Source organism: Talpa occidentalis, unplaced genomic scaffold, assembly GCF_014898055.3.
Source record: "Talpa occidentalis isolate TD23 unplaced genomic scaffold, MPIMG_talOcc4v2.1 talOcc4.4, whole genome shotgun sequence".
Taxonomy (NCBI): domain Eukaryota; kingdom Metazoa; phylum Chordata; class Mammalia; order Eulipotyphla; family Talpidae; genus Talpa; species Talpa occidentalis.
In genome coordinates, this window is record NW_023604295.1 from 138,786,793 (window position 1) to 138,806,028 (window position 19,236).

Below are 19,236 nucleotides of genomic sequence, written 5' to 3' on the forward strand. Positions count from 1 at the left end.
TGTATCATGTAGGAACAATTCAGCTCACCAAAAGTATTTTAGCTAGTCAGAAGAAGTAAAATCTTTGGAAAATGTTTTTTTAGTATAATATGTTAGAGCCATTTTAATACATATTGAAGGACATTATACCAACTTAAGACCCTGAATGTGCTCAGGGTATCATTTGCTAAACAGACTCTCTATAAAATATGTTCTTTATGGATTCATTTGGTTATAAATTCAAAAGTATCTTGTGCTAAAATCATTAAATATATTGAGATGAATTTGAGGAACATGTAATAGCAACAGCTGTTCCACTGATATTTCTTTTATAGAAACACACTTATTCATAGCCATCAAACCTGACTTCCTGTTAGAGGAAAAGAAAAAGAGCAGAAGAATATGAAGGTTTTCATAATATCAAGTTTTGCTTATAGTGTAAGATGATAATAGAACGAACTTACCAGCTTATAATACAATTTTCATTTTATTTTAAACATATTTTGCATGATATAAAAATATTGAATCACAGTGAGCTTTACCAATTGTTATTGCTATAAAAATGAATGCAGAAACAATATTTTTAGTGGAAATAAATTATATAGTCATTATTTTTAAATCACAAGAGAAAAACCTCGGCTGTTTGGCCATTGGCAGAAAACCAGTCTTTAAAAAAGGTCTTTGCAGGTGAACTCCAGTCCATTTCTGTAAAGTTGTCCACAAACTTCTGGAAACATTGACTTTCATGTTTGTCCTCAGGGTCCTACAAAGGTCTCTCTGTTCACAAACAGTTCTGAGGTGGTGACACAGATTTCCATGATAGGAAAAGCTGGAACTACGAACTGGAGAACGGTCCAATCTTAGTTCATGTGTGGCCTTTTCCAATAGGAAGGGACACAGCGACACACCTCTTCACTGAATGAAAGTCCCTGCTCACAATGCTTGAGCCGATTAGTACACGGTCGTCTGTAACAACTGGGAAAACAAGGAGTCACACACTCGTTTAAAGATCAAGGTGATGAATTCTTCCTGCTATCATAAATTGCCTTTCGTGTTTGTCTCAATTCCAAACAAAAGCAAAATGACTCATTTTATCATCACATTGTTCTCAGCTTAGTACATTGTTGAAGTTTGTGCTCAGAATTAAAACATAAGAGGGATTGGAAAGCCTGAAATAATAACATCTTGCTTGCTGATATAACACATGGGAAAATGAGATGTTCTAGGCGCTAGTTCTTTTGAAGTGCCCTCTGTTTTGTGGATGAAAGTAACATAAACCAGAGATTATTTAGGGTCTGCCAATTGACTGTGACCCTGTGAGCATGGCAGAGCTGACAAGGGTCTGGGATTTGGATGGAACTCATATATCAGGGATGGGACACAGTCATTTTGGCAGAAGGGGGGTTTTGGGGGGCAGGGAGCACTCCCACCCAAGGTCTCCATGGCAACCATGATGGTGGCTCCCAACTTCTCCACCTGGGCTCCACGTGACCCCATGTGGCAGGATGAATTCACCATGGTGGGCCCTCTCCTCCCACTCTAGACTTCCAGTTTCCAGGAGTGGTGAAAGGACAAATGAGTCTATAACAGAGTAGTTCTATTGCTCCAACAAATCAGAAGTATCTCTGAATAACTGGAGTATAACTCTAGCTCACATGTGCGAATGGGAGTGATTATAAAGGGAAAAATCCAAAACAGCCTCACTTGAGCACACTACGGAAAAGTTACAGATGTGGTTTTGAAATTGTTTCTTTTGCAAAACGAAAAACACATTTAGTTAAATTGTTATTTCTTTTCATTGAAAATAATACATTATGACAAGACCACAGATATTATTAAGTAAAAGGAATAAATTATCAATGAAAGTTGCCAATTAAGGCAGTAGCCCAAAGAATACATACTCTGCCAATCACCTTTGGGAATTTAATATTTATTAAGAGAAAGTGTTATGAAAACAAAACAGTTCAGATTTTCAATATAGTGTAGGTTCATCCAGAAGATTATATAAAATTATCTTTAGTAAGATTTAGTAGTTCTATTCTGTAGTTTTGAAGCATCCTTTAGGTAATTACGTTTATGCAAATAAAATCAGAATATAGTTATTGTGCAAAATATTCAAAAGAGGAAAGAAAACAAAGGTTAACGAATGAGTCTTAAGAACCTTTAACAATATATTATTTCTCTAAATTCCACTAAATATTTAGTGTAAATATTTGCATTTCTAGAGACAAATCTATAGTGATGGTACTATCTTATCATATGTAAATTTTGCAGAAGAATGTTCTATGCATTGAATACTTGTCCTAAGTGGTATCTGATGGTATGTTTTTTGGTGAGGGTAGGTGTACATTGCATAGGCTTATCTTGACAATTCTCTACAGGTGTCTGGGCATTGCATCTGTCCTCCATTGGTACTACCTTAGCCTCCTACCTTAGCCTCTGGGACAAGGATTTCCAGTAGATTCTGAGCTTGATTCTAGTTTGATTCTCAGGACTCCTGACCTGCTTTTGGGAGAGCAAACCTAGTCTCATATAAGCTTAGAACTGGGTTACCAAGTATCAGAATTCATTTTCCAGGCCCACTGGTCTCTTGCTAACAAGCAATTGCCATTTTGGTGAAGAAAACTTCTTTGGACTGAGAAAAGTCTCTCCACTCAAAGAAATGAATACTATGTATGAAGAATTCTTACCTGCATGTTTGATGCTGGAACCTCTTTCCTTTTAAGAAGCATTTTTGGTGATTTTCTGTACATTCACAGGCACATTTTGCAGGGTTTAGGGGCTGATTTCTTGGACAGGTCCTTTTACATACGCACTGGCACGTCTTTTCATCAAACTCTCTGTGGGCCCCACATGAGTTGGGGAAAAGTTTGTTTTTACAGACACACTGGCATGAGTTTCTGTCTAGTTCTTTGTGGGGTCCACAGCTGGAAGGTCGGAGCCCCCCTTTGCAGACACATTGACAGGTCTCTTCATCCAGTTCCTTGTGGGGTCCACAGATGTCATGAGATTCATCTGGAGAATCTGGACAGATGCAATCAGAGCAAACTTAACTACATCAGACTCAATTCTGGGGTAGAATCAAATCAAGCATTTATTTATTTATTTATTTATTTATTTTAAAGATTTATTTTATTTATTTATGCATAGAAGAATTGGAGTAGACCAGAGATGTGGGAGGTGAAAGGATTCACCAGAGACAGAGTGGGGAGCAGAACAGGTGGGTCTACTGAAATACACTGCTGAGGAGAGCAGCGGGCAAGACAGGAGAGACAGGAGAGGTCTGCTCTCTTCTCCATGTGGGTCAGCTCCCTGGCTGGGGATCGAACTCATGCTGCAGTGGCTGGTGATAGTTTACAGCATGGAGACTTAACCTCTGTGCCACCAGAGAGGCCCACCACAAACATTTAAAAGTGACTTTTTATGTTTCTCATGAAAGGCGTGGGCACAAACATGGATAGGTACCTTTACAAATATAAGTTCTAAATGATGCCAACGATGAAGGAGAAAATGTTCCACTGTTTAGTCACTTACATGGTTTTAATATTAAATTATCAGTTACTGAAAACAGGGACACAAACAAGGCATTTAGTTGTCAAAGCATCATTCCGCTTACCATCTCCAGCATTTGAGGAAAAAATAAAATCTTGCTGAGCCAGGCATCTGCAGATGTGATTATTCCACATGTAATTTGTGGGGCAAGTCTTGTTTGCAGCCTGACACCTTCGGAAGAGATAGACCGGTTAAGTGACAGGAAAACTGGTACATAGAGGGGGGTCATCTCTTTCTTACATATAGATTACAAGGCCAATACGTGATTGCAGAGGAGTGTCAAGTAATGTCAGACTATATCAAATGAAATGTCAAATTTCCCTCCCCCATCCATAAGTGCTGTCAAATTCTAGTCTTAGAGTTGACCTGAAGTGGTACCATCTTATGTCACTATCAACCTTGACTTTTTCAAGCAAATACATCTATTGGTATAATCATATAGTGTTTTCAAGCACAAAGATTGTGCTTGCAATTCATGTTTTTTAAAAATAGATTATTGATTCTCAAAAGATACCTATGCCTATTTTTAGGGGAAATAAAACCCATTTCATATTGATATTTCCAAATCTAGTTTAACATTACTGAGATTTTAAACTTATTCCTTTTATTTCAAACTAATAACTACCATAAAAATCATGGTTTCTAACAAAATAATACTTATTTGCTTTATCTTACATATAGTGTATGCCATTTCTTAGTTTTATTTCTTGAAAATATGAAATGTGATTATCAGTTAAAATTACGAGAAAAATGTATATTCAGAGAAGTTCGTTCTGATCCATCTCCCCAGAATGTTGCTGCCTTTCTTAGCTTTTGGTTTATGTACTTAGTGTTTCTTTTTGCAATACATGTCTGTCTGCCGGTGTCTATACATGTATGTAATTTTTGTCATTGTGTTACCTAGAAGATGGCATCCCTTACATAATGTTCTAGACCTTATTTTTTCATTTTTAATTAACTTTTTGTTTTTTACATCATTGTTCATTTTTAAACAATATTTGCTTCCCCACCTCCTCAGGTGTAGTCCCCACAGAATTTCCTTCCCCAAGGCACCTGCGCACCATCACCTCAGTCCCCTGAGCTCCTCCCTCCCTCCAGCTGATCCCTTTCCCTCCTCCCCTGCAGGATGTCTCTGGTTTATAATTGTCTTAAACATTATTTTTTTTCCTCAACATTTCCTGGAGAACACTGTTAAATGTTAAAATGTGAAATCCTACAAGATACCAGTAAATTAAAAAAATATATATTTTAATACAGGAGATTTTCATAACTGCTAAGTGAAGGTCCCTGCTATAAAAGTGATTAGCAAGTTCTTAGCACTCTGAGCTTCGGAGCAATGGGAGGTAAAATTCCCAAAATATTGCTATTTTAGAATGAAAGGAAATACTGCCTTGGTGGGTAGAAGTGTCAGTACAATGTACTTATCTCCTACATATCTTAATCTCCAAAGTGTTTTATCTGATGAAATTTTCTCTTCAAGTTCTAAATATAAATGTGTGCAAAAACATATTAATATTTTATAAATAGGCCATTTTGTATGCTGTATTTGTAACACATATTGATTCATAGACATTTTGCCTACAAAGCAGATTATTTGTTATGTGGATCTGTGTTGAAACTCATATATAATTAACTTACTTTTTATTCTTACTTTCTTACCTTTTCTTTCCTGTCTATACTCACCCAAATACACCATCATCCTGCTTATAATTTGCATTAAGGCCTTGGATACTTTTCTAAGAATTATTTCATTCATTATTTTAAAACTTCATCGGACTTTGGTTGGGTAGTTATTGTTTTTCGCTAGTTTATATCAGAGGGAAACCATTCAAGGCATACGTCTTAGAAAACAACAGATTTAATAAGATCAATCTTATCTTCCATTATTTCTTCCTCATATTAAAAATGAAATTTTGATAGGTTTATATGTTCCATGTAATTTCTGTTAGATTAAATTCTATGTATTGGGTAATAATTAGTAGCTCTTTGAACATGGTAGGCTTTTTTCTCCATAACTTTTTTTATTCATGTCTTCTACTTTTTGGCACTGAAGTTTTCATATACTCAGAAATTCCCTGACTCCCCAAGTTCATATTTAAGGGAATAAGATGCTCTACTAACTTCTGTTCAGCATTAACTATAACTAAACTGAAATATCACTCTTTTTCAAAGAACTATAGTCTTAGTAAAATATTTCCACTGAAAAATTTCATTGCATCCTGAATTATATTAAGCTACTTAATAGGCTACGATACTAAATATCTCTTAAAATGTGTCATAGGTAATTAAAAAATGAATACTAGCATTAATTGAACACAAATTCAAAGTCTAGTATCCAATCTCTATTTTAAAAAGCAATTCTTTCTATGGACATAATTTGTACTATTGATCAATTAATCCCAACTTCAGCTCTTTTAATAAGGCTTCTTCTACTGACTCTGTGGCAAATAAAGTCCATAAATGGGATTCTGAAATTGCTACCTCAACTAATCTTATTAAGTGTAGAATGTGATCCAGTACATTGGTGAAAACATGTACTGAAAACTATCCCACTCTCCTTCAGAGTATCTTTATATCATTCCAAGGGACATCCAATAAGATACTCTGGATTCCATTAAGAAGACATTATGATTAACATCATTCAAACCTGTAATTAAACTATGGAAGAACACCAATCCACAGCCTTTTTGCTCACGATTGACATCTGAGTAGCAGCTGGAAGAGCAACTATATTCTTTTATTATCATAGTTAAAGAGTGCTGGGTATAATGTTTTAACAGTTTTATCCCAAATGTCTTTGAACTGCTATGTTTATTTTGAGTTCATCAGACAAGGCCCTTGGATACACGTAGCTATATCTACACAGATGCTGATTTTTCTCATATAATTGGGAGAATAATTAATATTGAATGGAAATTAAATAGCTAAAGTCAACTCATGTTTACATTCCATGTTATTAATCAGTTCCAGTGCTCTAGGTAGAAATCTGAATTATATTTGTTAATGTTCCATATATGTTGTCTAAAATAAAAGGAATATGTTTAACAGAAACATATTTAGTTAAAATGAATCTGCATAGGGGCCTCCCCTGGTGGAGCAGGCGGCTGAGCGCAGTGCTGTGAAGCTGTCTGCAGCACAGTGCTGTGAAGCTGTGCAGCCTCTGTAGCACAGGTTCGATCCCGGCCAGTCAGCAAGGGTCCCACATGGTGCAGTAGACCTCTCCTGTCTCGCCCGCTGCTCCCCTCAGCAGTGTATTTTGTCAGTCTGCCTGTTCTGTTCCCTGCTCTGTCTCTGGTGAATCCTCTCACCCTCCTGCGCCTCTGGTCTGTACCCCAGTTCTTGTAAATAAATAAAAATCTTTGAAAAAAAAAGTATCTGCGCACACTTCCCTTCTATTGATGTTTATTGACTTCACACTAATTCATGTTTATGTTTTCTGTTGGTGTTAGTATTTGCCTGTGTTTTATTTGTCTACTGACTGGAAGAACATTGGAGATGGGGTTTGTTAGGATATAAAAGGCATTCGGATGGATTAATGAAAATTTCACCGCTTTCACAATTTTTCAGACTTACTATTTAAAATGGCTAACACAAGTGTTGCGTTACTATAAATAAATGAGCTTATAAGTCTAATCTTTCACTTTTTGCGTGAATATAGATGATTGTTTTAGAGCAGAGACCTGCCACCTACAGGAGCTTTTTTTACCATCCGAGACTTGAATGTGAAACAGGAACCACACTGAGCTCTCTCTAGTCAAGGGCAGGTTTCTGGTTGCTGGTTGAGCAAAGGACGGCTCGTTTTGAGTTGGATGGTGACTAGAATTGGGGCAGGGGCACAGGAGAGCAGAAATAGTCTAGAAACTCGTGTCTCCTTTATTAATGTCTTTAGAATTGTTCAGATAAACAAGGTCGAGAGAAGTATGATCGGCTGAAACCCTGAAAATCTAGCTACAACTGTTTTACGTCTTGTCAATTTTTATTTTTATATCTATTTCAAACTAACAAAATTGAATAGAGAGTTGATAAAGGCAAGTCACCAGGACGAATGTCGTTCAAAACAGCTGCTGGTGTTATTAACAGAAAACAATGAAAACAATAATGAAAGGAAACTATGCCCAAGGCAGGAGAGTGCTGATATGACATAAAAATGGCTGGGTGATACCAGGGATAGGGGGTGCTGGGAGGGGTTGGGGGGAAGGCAGGGCTGAACAGGCAGAGCACAGGGGCTGTTTAGGCCAGTGAAACTATTTTGTCTGCTGCCATAACAGTGGATACTTGTCAATGTGCATTTGTCAGAATCCATGGGATGCACAACAGAATGAAGGACCAGAATGCAAACTGTGATGTTAGTTAATAAATATCAATGTTGGTTCATCCAACACTGGAACAAATGTACTACACTATGCAAGATGTTCATAACAGGAGAAACTAGAAGGAGTAGAGATAGTATACGGATACCCTCTTCCTCTCTGCTTTCTCTATAAACTCAAAACTGGTGAAAAACACAAAAGGTTTATTATGAATTTTTAGAAACTTACTGATAGAGTTAATCTAATATAGATATTTCTTTATTTTTTAATATGGGTGTTTTGTTAAAAACAATCATAAATATGTCTTGTTTGAACTTGACATTATGCTTCACAAAATCTTCACTAATAGCCCTCACCTCTAGGTAACATCAGACACAAATTCAGTGCAGATGAAGACTTGGCAGGACCTTCTGAGCCATAAACATTATGATGCAGTTTCTACCAGTTAATCTTTATGTGCTGTGCTTTCTATTATTACTTATCAAAAGGGAGAAACCAGAGTACAAAGGCAGGCACTTTATAGATAGTTATGCTGCAGAATTTAGAATCTCTTATCTGAATTCCATTGGTAAATTGATTCATGTCAATAGTGCTCATTTAACAGTGTTCTACCAAATTTAGATAGTGAGATTTGTAGCACAGAGGATGTAGAGACATGGGAATTAAATTTCAAAACTGTGTAAGAATACAAGTGTTTTGAACTTGCAAAGAGGCTATTTCCAGGCAATAAGGATGCATGCTTTAAAATGCTAGGGAAAAAATAGTTTCTGATCCACTAGTGTAAGACTATGTTCCAATTCAATCAGCATATATATTATGTGTGCATTTCTGTTCTAATATAGTCTGTTAAATGATCATCATAATCTGTTTATCTCTACTCTTTGTAAGGCAACAATGTGTGAACTAAAAGGGAGAGAATGAAAATTATAAAATGGATAAAAGAAACATTAATGGATATTTAAGCTTCTAATCATTTGGACTGCAGATCTGTTCTAAATTAACAGTCCAAAGACACTTAGCAAACAAGTTCTAAATCAAAGGTTGCCTGCCCTATAAATCCACTCCGTGCCTTGGAGTAGAAATGAATTTGCACAGGAATGAAATTTTCCTTACTTAACTTCAGTAACTATAAATTCTTAGAAGCAAACATATTTTATTTATTGTCTTAGTTAGCTTGACACTTTTATAAAAGAAAAAAACAAATAAAACTCAAGTGAGTTTTCAGGCTAGACTTACTCATTTTCTCATCCTTCCTAGCCTTTTCTCCCTTTCTTCACTCAATACGACTCCTTCCCAAAGGCTGATAGAGTCTCTTTATCAGGTTGAAATAATACCTATCCTCTGGTTGTATTAGCCATTAAAAAAACTGAAGATATCTTGGCTGTACTGAACACCAACTTGTCATTCTTCTACCCCAAAAGCTTCCTGTGCTATCTCAACACCTCCATAGATAAGGTGAAGCTCCCTGGACAGATTCTCACAGCTTCATAAACATAGCATTGCCTTTGAAAATTAATCTGTCTACTATTGCTTTCCCAGATGAAATCCAATTCAATTATTCTTGTCTATGCATTGTCACCAGAACACGCCATTTCCTTTGGGAACACTGTCACTGATAACCAATTAACTAACCAATAAATTTGCCACTGTGTAACATTAACTTCAAGGTACTAATTTCTCAACTGTGACATCATTTGTCCATGAGTTGCCTCCTAATATTTAGTATATTGTTTTCCCTTTTATATACTGTCAGAAAATAGGCACACAACTCATTTACTGACTTACCCATTTATACACCAGAACACTCCCATGCCATTAAATACACATACTTGACCTACATAAATAAATATGATCACATCTCAAAAACATACTGTTGAAAGTGAAAGGTAATGTCACCATTTTGACAAAAAATGCCAACAGTCAAAGCTGCACTATGTAATCTCTGGTGGTATGCTTACACGCCCAGATGTCATAAAAATAGAAACACAGGAATGAGGGTAATAAAACACAGAACTGCCAATACACAAACTATGCATGCAAACACGAAATTCTCCTCTTCAACCCCTTCCTGTGAGCAAGTTCCCTGTGGTTTTGAATATCACCCCTCAACTTCTTCCTTTCTTTAAGTTTGATTTTATATATTTATTTTCCTATACCACTGTTCACTTGGGGCAATATTTGATTTCTCCCCTCAGGTATAGTTACCTTAGTTCTCCCACCACCATAGCGCATGTGCCCATCCCCACAATCCCTTGTGCTCTTCCCTCTCCTGTCTTTTTTTTCAAAAGATTTTTTATTTATACAAGAGCTGGGGTACAGGCCAGAGGCATGGGAGGGTGAGAGGATTCACCAGAGACAGAGCAGGAAGCAGAACAGGCGGACAGACAGAAAGCACTGCTGAGGGGAGCAGCGGGTGAGACAGGAGAGGTCTGCTGCACCATGTGGGTATCTCCCTGGCTGGCTGGGGATCGAACCTGCGCTGCAGAGGCTGTGGACAGCTTCACAGCGCTGCACTCAACCCGCTGCACCACCGGGGAGGCCCTTCCCTCCCCTGTGTTGTCCCCTCTCCCTCTCTCTCCTCTGCTGTGTGCCTCAGATATGCGGTCAGCTGGCAAATTCTGTGTTTTTCCCTGACTCTCCCTCTTTGTTTCACCACATATGCAGGTCCTTCTATTTCAACTGTCTTTCTGCCTCTTTCCTTTCCATCGCTGTCTACTGCCTCAGTCCCCACTCTTACTGTTTCCTTACATACTTCAGAAGCTTCCCTTCCAATAATTCCACATCTTACTTTGCTCCCTAACCCACCTAGTATATTGCCACCAGGTGCATGTTCCATAAGAATATGTGGACATCAAACTCCCACAGGTATCTTTTAGTGGTTCTTGAGAGACTTTAAGAAAAAGGTCACCCCCAGTCCGGCATATGCAATTCTCTTTACCAGTTTGGACTTATTCAGGTCTGCTCCACTTCACACATGCTGCAGTCACACATCGAGCATGCTTTTTTTACACACGGATTTCAGTTATGTTTACATGCCTGATACATTTATGGGGTTACCTCTCGAACACTGACCTATCTATCCTTCTATCTCTATAACCCAGCACAGCATTAGTAGTAGCATAGTAGCAGGCACACAGTAACCGCTTGTTGAATGACTGCCTGAAACACAGCATATTGTTTAATACACTCATTATATTACAAATATCTGGGTTTACCTGTACTCTTAAACATGCATTCCTTTTTTTTTTAAATCCCATTTCCTAATACAGTGTTATCCACATAGAGGACTCAACACAAATATCTCATCAATAAACACTACATAGATGTGACCAAGTATGCAAAAAGATAGTATGGTTTAATTATTTTTAAGTATCACTAGCTACATATTTTGGAGGCTATTAACCTACCTGAAACATCTCCCCATTCAGTGTAACATTTAAAGACCCTATAAATCCATACAAGGACAGAGTAAATCCAGTAGTCGCTAAATCCAGTAATCGCAAATGTGGCGGTGATTTTCAGGTAAGATGAAGGCAGCATAATGCCCTCTGTCTATACGCTGAGAAATGAGTGAGGCAGAAAAGAAAGTTTTTTTTTTTTTTATTTTTCAAAGCCAGGGTCAGAACAGAAATAAGATATAAATCAGGAAATGAGAATGGTGTTCAGAGGGTCAGACTTTGTGAAACACAGGCTTGGTGAATAATGGGAGAGAAACAAGAGAGAAGGCTGATGTAGAAGAAGGAGGTGGGAAACGTGCTCCAATCTGTCAGCAACTGAAAGTCACAGATAGTTTCTGGTCAGATGAATGAAAGATGCCGTTTAAAGCCTACTGGTGACATTGTACAGATTTTGGAAGAGTTGATACAAGAAAACTAGTAATGACACCACTGCCTTAAGTCACCCACACATGCAGAGTGAAGTGGATGAGGATGGCAGTGACAGCAATGAAGCCCAACTTACGCTGTCCCCCCCAATAATCGACAGAGCTTGGGTGTGATCGAGGGGACATAATTAGTAACCACAGTGTGATGTGAAGGCATCAGAGAATATGAGCCAATGCTTTCAGTAAATCATTAATAAATCTGGTAATTAACATAGAGTGATATAATTGTAATATATTAACCTATTAGAGTTCCCTTAGTTATAAATAGAGCAATATAAGATGAATCTAGATAAAATATTCTATTTTTTAAATTTTATATATATTTTACATTAGTCTTCCTTTTTGCACAATGCATGCTTTCTCCTCTCAGGTGTAGTCCCCGTATAATTCCCACCACCCACTCACCCGTGCACCATCACCACAGTACCTTGTGCTCTTCCCTCCTGTTGTGATCCCTCTCCCTCCCCCTTCCCTTGCAGAATGTCTCTGATTAATAGTTGCCTGTTAATTTTGTTTTTTAATTTATTATAATTTTTTCCTGATCCCTTATTTGGTTCCCTTACATTCCTCCTATAAGTGAAACCATCCGATATTTTTCTTTTTCTTTGTGGTTTATTTCACTGAGCATAATCCCTTCCAGCTCCATTCATGTTGCTGTAAATGGCATGAGTTTATCTTCTTGGTTGCTGAGTAATATTCCATTATATATATGGACCACATCTTCTAGATCCAGTCATCTATTTTTGGGCATTTGGGTTGTTTCCATATATTACCTATTATAAATAAGTGCTGCAATAAACATAGGCGTGCAGGGATCCTTTTGAACTAATGGATCTGCTGCCCAGAGACAAAGGCTGAGCGCAGAATGTGGGTCACTAAGGGAGATGATCTGTGCAGACTCTGGACATGGACTCCTGGGCAAGGTGCTGCCTCCTCTTGTGTCAGCATGGATATATCACAGGTGTCTGTAAGGTCTTTTCTTTTTCACTTGGGAGGGAACAGATCTCTATCACATAAATGAGACTATTCCCCAGTTTTTCCTTTGTGTCCTTGGAAAATTAAGGCCTCCTGTCTGCCATACTAAGTAAAGCAGCACAAAGAGATTCCAAGGAAAAGGTGCTATTGACATGTCACATTATCAAGTCCCCCAAAATGAGGGTTTTCTCTAAAATTTTTGAAATATATATCTTCTCTCATCAATTTATTTATACTTTTTGTTACCAACATTGGAATTATGTAGATTTTATCCACATGCCCATTCCATATGCACTGGCTATTCTAAAGAACAAAGAGCTACATCCTCACTTTGGGGCAGAAATCTCAGGTTTTAATTCAAAATGGTTCATCATAAACCAGTCACGGGTTCATCCCTGGCTGCTCTTTCTCTGTCCTATGTGATCAAATGAAGCATATGCTGCCACTTACCAATCTAAAAAATTAGGAAATATGAATAACAAATACTGCTTTGAATGTTAATTGGAAGAAAATTAAGAGAAAATTCTTTTATGCACTTAATGAATATTTAAGTATTCAATCCTTGTTGACATAGAAATATGAATAGCTTAACACAAGGAAATAGGTTGAAAAAAAGCAAGTAAAGTGCTGATAGATGTAAAGCACTTTATATATCTATTTTTCTATCAAGGCTAAACTGTTTTTAGCTTTACCATCCTTTGTGAGTTTGTGAACCAGACTTCATGAATGTTACATCTGCTAGCTAAATGATGATCTGAATATTGGTAGGATGTGTGTAAATCCACAGAAATATATATTTTTAAAGATTTCTTTATTTATGCATAGAAGAACTGGGGTGTAGGCTCGTGATGTTAGGGGTGAGAAGATTCACCAGAGAGAGAGAGTGGGGAGCAGAACAGGTGGATCTACTGAAATACACTGCTGAGGGAAGCAGCGGGCAAGACAGGATAGGTCTGCTGTGCCATGTGGGTCACATCCCTGGCCAGGGATCAAACTCGGGCCACGGTGGCATAGTGCTGAGACTTAACCCCTAGGCCATCAGGGAGGCCCCAGAAACACTTCTTTTATAGTGGGAGCTACATTGTCAATAAAATGGGCTTCCTTGTTTCAGCTGAATTTTATTTGCACACTATTAAAATTGTCTTATATTCAATGCAAAGTTTACTAGAGCAAAAATTCTTTTAATGAAAGTAATTTAATTGGAAGTAATTTCATATTAGAATAGGATGCAGGACAAAACCAGATTTAATTCATACTCACTGTGGCAGTGTTGCTGGCAGGGAACGTCTAATAATTGAATGGACTTGTCTGTAAACATCCAGTTTAGACATGCACCGGCAGGAGGTGTGATTGGCAAAACTGATGGTTACTGGTTTGGGGCCTTGAGAGAGAGGCACTGTAATTTCAAACAACTACAAAGAAGGGACAAAAAAAGGGAAAAAATTACATAGATGCTATAGTATAAAGCATTTTTATGGTAAGTCTTGGAATCCAAAAAGAGTGAGATTAACTCTTGATGATTAGGTACTGTTGCATAACATATCCAGGGCACAAAGTTCTTAATGATTACGATGTAAAATCTGTTCTTGCTTCTAATCAGCATTGTATCAGAATAATAAATAGTCCCCGTGCTTATGTCACTATTAAAAGTATAACTGAATTCTGATGGTCAAGGAATGATTACAGAGCAGAGATGTGACAGACACTACGTTTAAGGAAAAGAATTGTTTCAGAGTCCTAAATTATTTGATATCAAAGTTCGTAATATTCCAGGATTTTAAAAATTGCATAGATATAAATATCTTTGTGATGTTTGCGTGAGCTTTGGTCCACAACCTGGAAACATTTGGTGAAGACCTATTTTGTGAAAATTGAATATCTAGACATTATATAGATGTAAAACTGATTTTCATTCCAACTTAATTTTTTACTCACAGTAGTTTTACATTTATCTGAGATCTTTTATAAATTTAAATACAGGGACAATAAACACACCCATTATTTAATAGTTAACACTGTGTTTCTACTATCTTGATATGGCATTATGAAAATTATGAACTTTAAGGTAAGGCATTTTACAAGATTATGCATTAGAGTCTCAAATGTTAGTTCAAGTAAAATTCCTATTCTGAACGCCTTACTTATGGAGAATTTCAGTTCTCTTTCTTCTCCAAGAACAACTTTTAAATTGAACATGTTAATAAATTATTCATTAAAACTAAGTGGATTGTAATTCTTAATTTACTTAAAATCAGAATTACATCAGTTATAACAGGGAAAGTGAAATCCTGGTCATTCACTGTTTGATAAGATCAGTTTGTAGTAGTTAAACTGCGGTTGAGCCAAGTGTTATTTGGAAGCGCCTGGAATCTAAGCTGTGCTAACAAAGATGACATGCTGCAGAGCCTTGTCATTCAGCCCCTTGCTGTAATTTCATGCCTACACTTGACGATCACTGAATGTACTTAGGAAATAGAATGAGTTGCCAATTTTGTCCACACCTTTCGGAGAGATTTATTTAAATGGAAGAGTTAAAGAATTAAAATTGATTAGAAAGTTGTGATTGAAATCTTGGATATTTTCAGTTGGGCATGAATTCGTGGGTGTGATTAGTTGGTGAGAACATTCTGAATGAAAAGAGAAAATGTCTCATAACAGAAAGCTGGGGGATAGGCATATTTAGAGGTGAAAAAAATGCCAATGTCCTAGTAAATAGGGAAGAGGTATCAGGTGAAGATGGAGAAACAAGAGGGGGTGTTGCAAAGTCAAGGGAAGGCAGTGGAGAACATCCCAGAGGCACAGGGCCAAATAGCTCAGCGATTTCAAACTTGAGAAGGATTGAGAGGATCCAACTGGGAACCCGAAGTAGCTCTAAGGGCTGGGGCAGGGTGGGGGCTGCGGACGAGGGGGCGGTGCAGGTGAGGAGACCAGAAAGCCCCACGTGCCAGGAAGAAAAGGTTCACAGGGTCAGGCCACAAAGAACACTTTTGCTTACAGAGCACATGTCATCATTGCAGGATTCGGCATTGTCTTAAGAGACACAGCAGACGAGAGCCTGGCACTCAGGACACAGCATTACTTGTTATAACAGCAATAAGGGAAGGGTTCAAGATGGCTCCAGCCCTGCACCTCAGCGCACCTTTCCTGGTCTCCATGATGGCCACCTGCACCAGACTCCACCTGGCAGCTTTCCAAAGAGAAAGGAGCTCCCAAGGAGCAGTGTCAAAGTTCAGGGACGGACTGCAGCCATTCTGGGGTGAATGACGTCCACAGCCAGGGCGTCCCAAGTGACGTACGTGTGTTCAGGAACTGGGGCTTGAAAGAAAGTACTAGTGAAATGGAGGGCAGTTAAAAGCATGTCAGGAAAGCATATTTCTGAAAAGACAAGCCTGGTTCTGTGCTTTCAAAAGGCGGGCGAAATTTGTGTTGGTAATACACTGACTAAAAGCATAAAGACACAAGAAGCACACACACCCCCCCAAAAAAAAACTGCTTAGAGAAATGTTTTAGCTTGTAAGTTGAAGGCTTTGATAAGTGCTAAAACTTGTACAGTTTGACAGACAAATGTAATTTAATTAAAGGAAAGGAAAATTCAAATTATCGATGCTTCCTATCTTTAGTTTGTGTCCAAGGTGTAGGCAATTACTGAGCTAAATTCAGTCATTCAGTAATTACATCATGAGGAATAAACTGAAAATTAAAATAAAACCCTTTTTCTTGCCTTGAAACACATCCTTCATCTCCAAATTTGACCTGAGATTTTCAAGCAGCTTCTTAACGTTTTTACTTGACTGTGTCAGTGAGGGAAAAGGTATTAGAGTCCAGAGAAAGGTGCCTTTGACCAATTTTAAAAGCAGAAGGGTTCTTGGTAATTGAGGTTTATACATCTTCCAATTTCAGGAAAAGGGGCATCATCTACCGAGTTATGTGCAGAAGGGCATGGCTGAACCTTAGTTCTTATCACCCATGAAAGGAGTGCCATTCATTCTCCAATTTTTCTGCACTGGCTTTAAATATACTTTTAAATATACTTTCTTCATTTAAATGACTAAAGGAGATTTTTCTACTACTGTTTTAAGTTTAGTGAATTCTGTTGTCTTGTTTATAGACTAATTCATGAATGTCAGGTTTAACCCCTATGTCTACTGGCCCTTTTTTCCTAATCAGTGTATGTACCTAGAAAATGTAAACCTCTTGAACTAAAAAAAAAAAAAAAAATCAGAATTACACTATCAAGTCACATGTCCCCCTCCCCAAAGAAACACGTACACTTTTCAAATACCTGGCAACTTCCCCTTCCCTGCTAGAAACACAAGAATAAGCAAGAGTTTAGTCTTATGAAACAGACACTGCATTTTGTGATGACTTGGGAAATTTGTTTACCTTTCTGCACATCCATTTGTTTATCTATAAAATAGGGATTATAAGACTGGGGATTGTCAGGGGTCTGGTTCTCATCTCCCTGCTACCTGTACCCTCGTCATCACCCCAGACATTTGTTAAAATATTATGATTTTTTAATTTCTCTTAAAAATCTTTCTCTGTTTAGTTTTCAATAACTATTAATTGAGAACCTATAAAATGCCATGTGCCAAGCCCTTTTCCAGATTTTTAGGTTAACAGTTATCAAGGATTCTTGCCCTTATATGAAACTAGTAGTTAAATAAAACTAACAGTGAGAGTGAATTAGAAAAACATATATAGAGTTAAATATCTTCCTATGTGAACATAGATACTATTCTAGAATATTTACAATATCAAATAATTTACCTTAAATGCTCTTGGTGAGCAAGAATCTGCAGTTTAACTTAATTATGAAATCTGTGCTTGCCATTATATAAAGATTTGCATGAGCGCAGTAGCCAGAATTCTCTATCAAGAGTTAAGGTATATCCAGACACATCTGTGTTTGAAATGATAAATATATTCTTTATATTTTAACAAAATAAAAGTCATAATACTATTATCATACTATTATGTGCTTTAATGTGTGTAGAATAGTATTTCATATTTTAGAGTTAAGCTTATACAGTGCAAATTTTATCTATTATGTTGAGCATTAGTAATAATTTCAAATATATATGTGTTCTTAGCCAATACCAATTGATGATAATTATCATGTGACATTTTGAATATGATTTTCCAAAAATTATTTTGTTAAAACATGAACTGCAAATAATATTAGCTTGTATTATATTTAGCATCTAAATATTAGTAATATTCATTACGGGGATTGAAGCTATATTATCAGTATAGGCCTATTAAAAGATTTGCTCATTTGGAGAAGATCAAAAGCATTTACATAAAGAGCGCATAGTCAAGACTGGACATCTTTACAAAATCTGATTGTGTATTCTGCAAAACTGTAGTAAACAGGAGGGAATGGCAAGAATTCCGACTAACAGGTTCCCAGTTGTTATGTACTGGAATTCTTTAACAAGAATATGTAATAGTCAATTCTCACCCACAAGAATGGACTTCACATTTTGAAACCCACGTTTTGAAACAATAGGTTGTTGATACCAACATAGCAACAGTGGTGAAGCAATAAAACCAAGTCATTCTTATCTTGCAGGCTATTCAAGAAAAAAGGTGTAGAACTTCCTACTGAGAAGATCCTGGGATGTAGTTTCCCACTCAGTTCAAGAGAAATGTTTCTGTGGACACAATTATGATGCAAAGATTCCTTCCTTTACATCTTTATGCCCCAATAGACAACCAGTTTCTTTTCGGAGGATGATATCTCACCACCATATTTAATTTAATGTTCTAATATGATTTATAATTGTAAAATAAGAGAAAAATCACATTAAATTGAAGGACTAATCCCTAAAAATAGGAAAAAGTGAAAAATGAGGGTTCACTGTTAGCATTTCAAGTGAGAAGACCAACCACATGACCAGCCATCAAGACTCCTGGATCTTTAAATTGGCTCTGGGAAGACCAGGGAATAGCAGGTCCTATCAAATTTACACCTAATCATAACATATTATTATAGACAAAGTGTATACTTGCCACATAAAATGTAACAGTGCTGCAATTATAATGAAGATTTAAACTCAGAAGTCATAGAAATACTGAATATAATATGCAGTGAGATTCTAGATTAATTTTTTTTTCTTAAGGCAATTGTTATTTTTAAGGAAATTTATAATAACTAGTATTGGCACAGAGTTCTTTTCTTACATCTGGATGAAACCTGATTGTGCTCGCCCAATATTAATTAACTAAAGATTCAGAAAAATTCACATTCCATTTGTTGAACACACATGCATGTAATAAATTAATCTTTCAGAATGCCCCAGTGTTCTCTTTAATTAATGAAGAGTTATCTCTGCTGTGCAAAATAATACCTCTCATTTGCATTGGAAAGTGGCACAATTTTCTGTGGCTTAAATATATTTTGCTATAAAAGAAAATTTCATAAAATAGTTTCATTCAAATATAACCTGGAATGCTTTTGTGTATATCTATGCTTATTTCTTTATGAAATAATAAATAAAAATAGCTATTTATTTTTAGTATGGCAACTATTTC

General features: G+C 36.9%; 1 protein-coding gene across 1 annotated transcript in view; it reads right to left on the bottom strand.

Annotated features, from left to right (window-relative positions):
• Positions 1-447: 447 nt before the first annotated feature.
• The window catches only part of VEGFC (vascular endothelial growth factor C), an 81,643-nt gene continuing 62,854 nt past the window's right edge, over positions 448-19,236 (bottom strand). The window contains exons 4-7 of the mRNA XM_037526470.1: positions 13,960-14,111; positions 3,596-3,702; positions 2,670-3,003; positions 448-954 (exon numbers count right to left, since the gene is read on the bottom strand). Of these exons, the coding sequence (XP_037382367.1) occupies positions 840-954; positions 2,670-3,003; positions 3,596-3,702; positions 13,960-14,111 (708 nt within the window). The 3' untranslated portion in view covers positions 448-839. The remainder of the gene's footprint in view (positions 955-2,669; positions 3,004-3,595; positions 3,703-13,959; positions 14,112-19,236) is intronic.